The sequence below is a fragment of the Poecilia latipinna genome, unplaced genomic scaffold (assembly GCF_001443285.1).
Source record: "Poecilia latipinna isolate Pla-1442-1.1 unplaced genomic scaffold, P_latipinna-1.0 Scaffold412, whole genome shotgun sequence".
NCBI lineage: Eukaryota > Metazoa > Chordata > Actinopteri > Cyprinodontiformes > Poeciliidae > Poecilia > Poecilia latipinna.
Window position 1 is genome coordinate 73,837 of NW_015113028.1, and position 10,731 is coordinate 84,567.

Consider the following 10,731-nt stretch of genomic DNA (forward strand, 5'->3'; position numbering starts at 1 on the left):
AAAAAAAAATCAAAAAAAGTTTTTGGCCTTTTGGGGGGGTTTTTTTTTTTTTTTTTTTTTTTTTTTGGCTGTATCAAAATTTGCAATGGAAACACTTTTTTCGAGAATTACTGGATGTTGTTGATTCTGGTATGGTATGGTTTTTTTTTTAATGACTTATTGCTTTGCTATGATGGAAACACCCATCCATCCATCCATCCATCCATCCATCCTTCCTTCCATCCATCCATCCATCCGTCTAATCGTAAACAGACATCAAAATAAGAGCATGAATATATTTCTTGAAGAATTCTTAACAGCTGATAACCAAAACCTCAACACAGATGTAAAAGTTTATGCAACTCAACGTTTACAAAACAGTCAAGTAAGTTAGCGTTTTAGAATTTATTCAGAAGAATTAGTTTAGGGGAAGCTAACTGTGCTAATGCGCGGATAAGCCAAAGTGCGCAAACCACTGGAAACGGGCGTCGGTTCTCAACCAAACACCGATGTTGGCATCCGAATCTGTTCTAGAGTGAAAGTTATTTCTGTGGACAGGGTTTTCCTGGAGGCTTTAAAATGGGTTTATATCTTTCTTTAGGTCAAAAGAATTAAAAGACTTTGATTTAGTTTTCTTTATATTATGTAGTGAAAGCTGAACAAACAATGACGACACCTGACAACGGCAAAAAGCTGCTGTATCCTAGCAACCCAACACGACGGAAGACGAGAAGACAAAACCAGATCCTGCTAAGCCTTCTTCAAAATAAAACACTTCCTCTTTCCAAAATAAATCACGTTCTACACTTAAATATATTTCATTTAATCTTTTTCTAATTATGTAAAATCAATGTGTAGATTTTATCCTAGTTCATGTTGTCAGACAGGTTCTTTTCAAGATATTTCTTGCTCTAAAAGTAAATCAGGCCTGGATGTGGCCAGTGAATTTGAACTTTAGAAGAGAGGGGTTTGGCTACTTTATATAGAGTAAGGTTGGTTTAGATAGTATTTTCCAATAATAAGTGAAATAACTTGAAAACTGTGTTTTGTAATTACTCAGATTACTTTTAAACATTCTACACTTAAATGTTTAAATTTAAGTGCGCCCACCACTGGAAACGGTGGTGGGCGCCGTTCTAATCCATTCTACACTTAAATTTAAACACTTAAATGTTTAAATTTAAGTGTAGAATGAAAAAAAAAATGAACAAAAAGAGCTAACAGCAATACAAGTTTAAGCCTAACAAGTTATGGGTCATGACAGGACCGAGAGGTTCCCAGGGTGAGCGGATAAGTCGGTGAGGTTGAGGCTTTTTGACCTCATTCCCCTCAGTCCCTCATGTGGAATCAAGGGAGGTGAAGAGCGACAGGTCATGGCACCATCATGTGACGTCTCCCAGATCCGGGCCAAAGGGGCTTTTGCCTGATATGATATCACTTCAGATCCAAGCCCAAAGAGGCAGGAGTAGGGTCACAACAGTCGCCAAAGCGGATTAAGGACCCATGCCTCCTAGAGCACCTCTGGTGGGATTATTTTGACTCTTTTAGGACCAATTAACTGTTAATAATTCTTAAAGTGAGGAGACTTTTAACAGCATTTTACTGCCCTAGGATGACTAACGAGAGCAATAAAAACGACCCTGTGTCTTTATTACAGAGCGCCGTTTGTAAAGTTACACAGACAAAAATTAACAGCAATAATTTGTTGTTAATATAAGAGAGGAAAAATGGGGACTCATTTTTCAAAGTCATATTTTCATTATGTTATTATTTAATCATTTATAAATGTCACAATTTCAAACTAAATTTTAATTAGCAAGCTAAATATTTAGCTCCAAACTATAGATTTGGCTTGTAAACTAACCTAAATATTTATCTTCAAACTACAATTGGCGAACTAAATAATTAGCTTGAAGCTAAATATTTAGCTCTCAGCTAAATATTGTCGATAACAGGAACTGGAGTGTCAAAATAAAAGCGGAGTCGTGCAAATCTGACGAAGTTGTAAATCAAAAGATTAACTTCTGTTTTGCCACTAAGCGGCTCATCCTAAGACAGTGAATCTGCATGTTAGCTAAATACTCAGCTCTGAGCTAAATATTTGAAGCTAAATATTTTTGTTTTTAAATCATATATTTACCTTCAAACAAAAATATTTACGTTTCTAACTGAATATTTAATTTGAAGATCAAATTAAATAATTAGTTAACAAACTAAATATTTCAAACGAAATATTTAGCTTGCTAACCAAATACTTAGTTTGATGCTAAATATTTAGCTTCAAATATAGCTGAGGCATAAATATTTAATTTGTAAAATAAATATTCTGCTTTCTAATTAAATATTTAATTTGAGTCTTACATTTATAAATAAAAGAATACTTTGAAAAATTAATTTCCTTTTTTTCTTTCTAATCCAAATTATTGCTATACATTTTTTGACTAACTTTATAAACAACAACCCTTCATTTATTATTATGATATAAAAGAGATAAATACTTTTATGGACTCTTTTTCTTTAAAGGTGTTTTAAAAACAAAAATGAGAAGATTACTATGAATCAATAGGTTCACCTGAGCCACAGACGTTTGTGGAGTCAACATGAGGTTCTGGAAGGTTCTCTGAAAAACCCACTGGAGTTGGTGGAGGAAGGAGGTGTTGTAAGTGATGTTGCCAGGCCTCATCTGCGATATGCATTCCTTGGTTTGGAGAATACGCCTTAACTCGGCTCGTGTATCGCTAGCGTAGCTGCTGTTCTTGAACTCTTCTACAAGGCGTTCTTCGATGTTCTGCCTGGTAGAACCAAGTTCCTCAAAAGCCAGATCTATTCATGGGTACACAAGGTAAAAGAGCTTTGAAGTGTTGAAAATATCTCATGACAAGAGTCAGAATCAGACTGCATCACAGCAGATAAAGACACCATTTTCTGTTTTGTATTTACAGTATCTACATTTTGAATGAATTTATTGGGAGAAAGGTGGAACCAAAGTCAAATTTCTTGTTTTTGTTAACAAACTTGGCAAATAATGATTTCTTAAAGAGTGGTCGCTCAGTTATAGTAAATCAGGACATATGTGGTGTTTTCCTTTTGTTCTTAATTTTTTAAAACATACACTAACAATAAGGCTGTAAATAGTTCTATTGACAGAGGAACGGATACAAAAAGAAAGCCCACAAATGACAGTTGTTAACCCATAGACATAAAGTTTTTTCTCATGAATTTACCTGCTGTGTCGTGAACATTTGTTGGCTTCATGAAGTCTCCGTTTATAACATCCAGAAAGAAGTCGGCTGGATTGTTGTGAGGCTCACATGGATAGCCTGTGAAACAAACCCAACAGAATCAATCAAAAACAGCAACAAATCCACAAAGATATGATGAGATTCCATCAGGATCATAAGCTGCATTTCCATTAACCATAAAACTGCACAAATTAAAATTACGAATATAAATTTGCTTAATGGAAGCACAGCAAGAAAAACCTCAGGTTTTTGGATAAAGTGAACAAGCTTAATCACTTATGATTTTCATTTAATTTCTCATTTAATGGAAACACCAGAATTGCAAAATTCTGTTTTATTTTTTGTTGCTTTTTTTGTTGTTGTTTTTGACATCAGATTATAGAGAAAGATTAGTAACAGAATTGCAGCTATTGTCACCAATGTTGGTAAAGTAGTCCAAAGCGTTGGAGGCTGGTCCATGGTACACCATTCTCCCACCGACCAACAGAGTCAGGGTGTCAAACAGCCGGTAGATGGAGTAGCGCGGCTGGTGGATGGACATGATGATAGTTCGACCGTGACTGGCCATCCTGAGGACACACAGTAAACACACACTGCAGTATAAACACAAACACGTTTCTTTCCATTCCCATAAACAGAAGCAAACACATCCTGGCATCCTGATAAAAAACTACTTCTCAGTTGTTTGTAAAAGGCATAAATGGGTGAAGGTTGTTGTGATGATGTGCTGAAGGCAGAAAGAGTTTCTTAACCCCCCTTCTAAAATGGGGTCATTTTAGAAGTTTTTTACTCTGTGGACGCTCCTCCAGGGTCAAACTACTTTTTTGTGTGGTTTTGGGAACTGACAATCTGACGGGACAACCCCCTCCTCCATCCTATTGCCGACAGTGACATGTGCCGTGTTCAAAGAGACAGAGGCCCAATATTAAGGCAGCAGATTGCAAAGTTTACTGTTACAGTGAGAATGTACAACCAATGTTTTATAGGTAACTGAAACTAACAAAATAACTAAAACTGAAACTGAGAAAACATTTTCATTAACTGGAATAAATAAAAACTGTAATTAATGGGGAAAACTATTATTAATGTGAACTACATTATAAAACTAACTAAAACATACTGAAATTATAGATATAATATCATTTGTTTTTGTATTTATGAATATACTTATTAGCCTTTCAAACTGATGTGATATTTATTTCCCTCCCCCCACACAAGCAGTTTATAACAAACAGTTCATAAAGCAGTTTATTTCCTTTATGAATTGTTAAATTAGTGCAAGTCTACTTATTTAACAACCTTTTTTTTTTGCCAAATGTGTCAAAATTTTATAACTAGACTGTTTTTGTAATTTGCCCGGTTCTGTGGTTAATGGAAACACGGGTTTGTTCACCTTTTGAGGAGCAGCAGGACGGAGTTGGCCGTGCTGGCATCGAGTCCAGTGGTCGGTTCGTCCAGAAACAAAACCGCAGGATCGATGATCAGCTCCATCCCGATGCTGGTTCTCTTTCTCTCACCTCCTGAGATTCCCCGGGTCAGCTGTTAGCCCACCTGCAAAAACAAAATAAATCTGAAGTTTTTACTTCTAGAGCAGATTAACTTAAAGCTGCAGCCTGTAACTTTTATAAAAAATATTTTTCTACATATTTGTTGAAACTGTCACGACATGGCCACAGTATGAGAAAGACAATCTTTGAAAATATTAAGCTCCTCTTCCTTCTTCCACTTCTCCCAGGGCTAAATAGAAGCAACCAATGAGAGCCAGGAGGCGGGTCTTAGCGCTATCAATCATGTCCACACTGCTCCTTCCACTGATGACGGTGGAGAAATGGCTTTCCAGTAACGTAAGTTGTTTCTCCACCATTCACACCTTTAACAGCGCATTCATCAGGATGATTGATAGCGCTAAGACCCTCCTTAGTGCTGTAAAAAGTTACGTTCTGCAGCTTTAATAACTCGTTTGAGGAGGTTTTGATCTTCTACCTTGGTGTCAGCCACTTTAGTGAGACACAGCTCCCTAAGAAGATGATCGACTTGAGCTTCTTTCTCACTTTGTGGCACAGAGGCGGGAAGCCGGAGCGCTGCAGAAAAACTTAGATTCTGCCTCACGGTGAGAGTCCCCATGACTACGTCTTCCTAGAAATAAGACATCATCATAGCGATAAACACCAAGTTTATGTTCAGTTTACAGGGAAGTGGAGGTATTTGATTTACTCACCTGGACCACATAGCCAGAGAGACACTTGAAGTTTGGAGGCTGTGGCGCTCCGTCGACAAGAACATCCCCTGATAAACCCAGAGGATCTTTTCTCCCAGCCAGAATATCCAAGAACCTTTAGGAAAGGCATTGCTATAACATGTTAGCATAACAAGATTTACTAAAAATTTGGTGTTTATTATATTTAAATAATGAAAAGATTTTTAATATTTTTTTCACTGTTGCACTCTTTGGGCTTCCTTAGTTCAGTGATATCAGATCGCTCACCATCTTGTTTTATAAGCTTAGATGTTTCATAGCTTGTATTTATTTGGACTTTGAATTCAGGTCAATTAAATTAAAATAAAAGCAACTTTTTGAAAATATTTTCTGCCATTTCAAATTTCTTTTTAACAAAAGGAAGTGAGGAAAAAAGTAATTCAAATTGGATGTCAGATTTTGTATGAAACAACCTGAGATTTCATCCTTAATCCATATTGATGAGCTAAAAATAAACCTGATTTTTACCAGGACACCTTTCAGAGCTGCTTTGAATGTTTTAAACGTAGATTGGCGATCAATACTTACGAAGATTTTCCACTTCCAGTTGGTCCAAGAATAGCATTTAAGCCAGGCCTCATAATCCCACTGAAACACAGACAAACAGGTGGAAGAAATTAAATAAAAAACACTTTAACAGCGACTAATAGTAGTAGATTCATTCATTTTGCTGAAACTTCACAAGCCGATAAATAATCTCCAATGAAGCATCTTCATCAAGATTACGAAAAGCAAAAATATCTCATGAAAGGTGGAAACAAAACAACCTACTGAGTAACAATCGAGGGGATGAAAGTCTAGAGCAAATCCTTTGAAGCTCTTAAAGAAAAGCCACAAAGAGTCAGTGAAACAAAAAGAAAAATAAGACTGAATCAAACTCCGGAGATGAATCACGTGACGCTGTTTAATTCGTTTCCCTGGCAGTCTGCGCTTTACTGCATTAGAGAGATTATATGCAAGAACCCATGCTTAATATAATATAATTAACAGAGAGGCAGGTGGAGGTCAAAACACTTATGAAATTATTCATTCTTCCATGGGAAATGTCAGTAACCGTTAATACCATCTGAGAGGAACCCCTGTAAGAGTCCATTCACTATTGTTCAGCAACACAATGAGCCAAATCCTGCAGAATTGACAAGAACAATGTTCTTAGAGTTCTCCATAATTTCACTGACTTGAAAGGGTTATTAAAATACGCTGCTGCATTCAGTCAAAAATAATTAGCTGACATTTTTCTCTCGAATTTGACAGACTAACATAAAGATGACTCCTGTGATCTCAAAGATTTACGAAAAATATCATTTTCCGTTTTTTGAAAATCTAGATGTTTGGTAACACTTTATTTGAAGTTATGTGCATAAGACTGACATGATGCTGTCATAAACACGAAGGAGTTTGTTTATGTTTATGTTTATGTCACAAAGTGTCAGTCAGTAAATAATGACACTTTTAATGCAACGTTGCATTAAATGTCCATTAAAAGTGTCAATCTTGCATTATTTGGTAAATAATGACACTTTCAAAGAATAGTTGCATGAAAAGTTGGATTTTAAGTAAATAAAAAGTGTCAACTTTCCATCATTTGCTAAATAATAACATTTTTAAAGCAAAGTTGCATTAAAAGTGTCAACTTAAAATTATTGAATCATGCAAAGTTGACACTTTTAATGCAAAGTTGACCATTAATGCAACTTTTAATGCAATTTTGTTTTAAGTGTCATTATTTACTGAATAATGATTATTGTCTAAATAATAATCATTGTTATTTAATGATTATTAAATAATTCCAATTGCAATTGGAATTATCAATTTTTATTATTGATTGGGTTCTTGCAGTTCGATTATTCTGTAAATAATGACACTTTTAAAGCAAAGCTGCATTAAAACTTTCATTAAAACTGTCAGCTTTGCATTAAAACTGTTGAAATAAGTTGCTGCCAAATATGTTAACAAACACATGACTGAAAAGAAACTAAAATGTCACAAATTTAAACAATGCTATGGATGTATTGACTAAAAACAAAGTAAAAAAAAGCTCAGCTCCTACTTTACTGTTCTGATGATGATTTAATTTAATAAATAAACTTACTTGAGGTCCATCAGAACCTCCTTTGGGTTTGGTTTGGCTCTGCAGAAGAAGCCGCTCCTCATTTGGACTTTATACTGGATGCTGTGGAAGCTGACAGTGGAACCACAGGCCTGTCTGGTTCTGTTAAAGTCTGGACTCATCTTTGATGGAGACGTCCCATTGGTGCTGATATCTTCTATCATCGCAATGTTGATGTGACCGGCGCCCTCCATCAGTCCGAACAGAACCAAGAACCCTGAAAATGTAAAGAGACTTTAGATTTATCAGCTGGAAGTGAAACATAAGTCAAAGATTTCTGATGTCAGAATCATAAATGACTGCCAGACAAACTTTTGTTTTTGTGCATATTCTTATTGTTTCTATTCTTTTAGACTTTATTTATTCAGATAGAATATTTAAAATGTTCCAAATGAGGAAGCAAATAAAGTTTTTACCTAGTGGAGAAAGTACAAATATTTCAAATTTCCCCTGGTTTTGACAACATTTTCTTTTTATTTATTAATTTACTCACTTCACTTTTGTTTTTTCTCTTTATTTTTACATATTCACATTATTTTTGCTTTAATTTAACAATTTACTATTATTGTTTTTTGTTTAATTTTATTGTTCTCTTGTCTTCTTTTCGCTTGCATGTTTATCATTATAATTTGGGGATTCATTTTTTCCTTTCTCCTTTATTTTTGCTGTTCTGTTATTGTTTATTGCCTATATTTGATTTTATGTCATTAGAGACCATCACAGTCAATTCAAATAAATGATGAGTTACTAAATTAATAAAACTTTTAAAGCTGACAACATATGGATTATTTTTGAGGAATTTCTATTTCTATAAAAATTAATAACTTACTTCTCAAACAGTCATTTCCTGTAACACAAGATATTAAGATTTTGTTTTAAGATAACTGACCTTATTTTATCTAAAAATATGGTGAAAAGTTGCTCTTATATGTTTCTTTGAGATGCTTTGAAATATAAAATATATTTTCAGAGATTTGCATTGTTTTTCCATCAGAGAAACTTTCTTTACTGTCTGATAGGAAGATAATCTGATAATAATTAAAAATATGCTGCTGTTAGGCCTCTGATTGGCGTCGCTCTGTTATAAACGCAGCTGAAATTAGTTAAACTCCTTCAAATTAACAAACATGTAAACAATTATTAACCCCCAGTTCTTATTTTAACATCCAAAACATCCTCATTTCTTTTTGTTTCCTTATCTGTGAGGATTTCTGTATTTCTGCAAGGAATTCAAATGTATTTTAAGAAGATGGGAAAACAGAACAAGGGTTTTGATAAATGAAAATACATTAATAAAACATATTATTGCATCAAACTGTCACAGATAAGCTGGGAGTTTGCATTTGGTTCATATTCACATATTTATTTTATCCAAACTTTAGTTTCTCTCATTATTCTCCCAGTCAGCACCAAGGAGCTTTTCGTAGCTTTGAAGATACAAAGGAACAGACAGAGGAACTTTGGAGATCGTTGCAGACTTTCTTCAGCATTAATACTTTTAATTGAATAGTTGACTGGAATAAAATCACCTCACAATACATCTATCTAAGTATCTTTTTTGTGAAATCTGAGGAAAATGATCCTGATGCTGCTGGAGAGGTAACAGATTTGTTTTCTAGCAACTCACCGATTGATGAAGAGGAGCGATGGCGGCTGCAGACTGAGGAAGAGTTCAGGCTGAATAACATCAACTCATTAGGGGCCGACAGGTTTAACTGTGACCCCCACCAAACCGTGTGGGGCAGTAACTCTTTAGCTCCCTTCAGCTGGACGTTCAAACCTTCACTCTTCATAACGATTCACTGCAACTTTTTATTCTTTTATCAAACATGTCACTGTTTTGCTTTTTTCCACTTATCCAACCGCTTCGATTCATCAGAAGTAACCTGAGCAAATATAAAGAAGCTGTTTTCAGTTTATTTATTAGGAGAAAAAGCTATCCAAACCAACCTGATGCTTTGGGAAGGTATAGAAACACAAAATTTTAGAGTATTTTTCTAGTGAAAATATCTCAGCACACTTGAAATTGAAAACTAATTTACAAGTAACTTTTTTAGCAACATATAAGAGCTTAAGTCATTAATTCCTTAATATTGATGAAAAAGTACTAGTTCCACTGGCAAATTATGGAAAAATGCCTTTTTATGAATGAAATAATCTGCCAGTGGAACTAATATTTTCTTTGATTTGCATAAAACAAGACCCAATTCTTGCTGAAAATGTTCTTGTTTTGTCTGTACTACTTTGCAAAAAGGCTAATCAATGGTTTATAAATGGTTACCCATTAATTATAAACACGTTATAAATTATTAATAATGGTTAATTATGCATTAATTTAGGGTTAGAAGGAGACTATACACTAGAAAACAACATTTACAAAAGCTTACTGCGCTTACAAGGTAGTCTGAAATGCTTAGCGTTAAAACCCCAGATAAAATAAATAGGGGAACAGACTGGGCGCACTATTTAACAAGAAACCGGGAGATTTTGTTTCCTTCTCCGTAAAACTGTCTAACCAAATATGCTGGAGCTCCACTTTCGTTGCTAGGTAACGGACAGAACTCTGCTGGGGTTGCTAGGTAACGGTAAATCGAAAGTCTCTTAATCAACCAGAGAACTTATTTTTTTAATTTCGTTTATTTAATGATTGACAAGCAGTTTGGAGCAAAAATAATTATGATAAAAAAGGTAAAACAAAACAATCACAGTCACGGTGTCGTTGATGCGCCACATTTAGGTCCCAGTTATGATGAGGAATCTACTCAGGGTTTAATACCAGACAGTAAAACACTGAACACACTGCAGGAGACAACTCAAGGCTGTGGGTGGAGGTTACTGGAAATATAATAAATCACATATTTAACAACAAATCACAGCCTCATCATGTAAAGACAGTATTTACAGACATCCTGCTCACAAACAACATGAAGAAAAGCGTTCAAATGATCCAACTATTTCAGTTCAAGTCTTCTACTGACTAATTAATTAGTGCAGCTGGTTTCATTATGCAGCTTTCTCCCAGCTGAACGGCCATTTTGTTCCAAAATAGAACCTGTGCAGGTGAAATATTCAGATATGTGGGATCCAAGATAAATATGACACATGTATTTAATATATTTGATCATAAGATATGATATATATGA

General features: G+C 34.8%; 1 protein-coding gene across 1 annotated transcript in view; it reads right to left on the bottom strand.

Moving 5' to 3' along the window:
* Window positions 1-9,371, bottom strand: part of LOC106950623 (ATP-binding cassette sub-family G member 2) — a 16,999-nt gene extending 7,628 nt beyond the window's left edge. The window contains 9 exon segments of the mRNA XM_074527697.1: window positions 2,552-2,802; window positions 3,204-3,299; window positions 3,639-3,790; window positions 4,615-4,772; window positions 5,205-5,357; window positions 5,440-5,554; window positions 6,007-6,066; window positions 7,571-7,805; window positions 9,216-9,371. Of these exon segments, the coding sequence (XP_074383798.1) occupies window positions 2,552-2,802; window positions 3,204-3,299; window positions 3,639-3,790; window positions 4,615-4,772; window positions 5,205-5,357; window positions 5,440-5,554; window positions 6,007-6,066; window positions 7,571-7,805; window positions 9,216-9,276 (1,281 nt within the window). The 5' untranslated portion in view covers window positions 9,277-9,371.
* Between the last annotated feature and the right edge of the window lie 1,360 nt (window positions 9,372-10,731).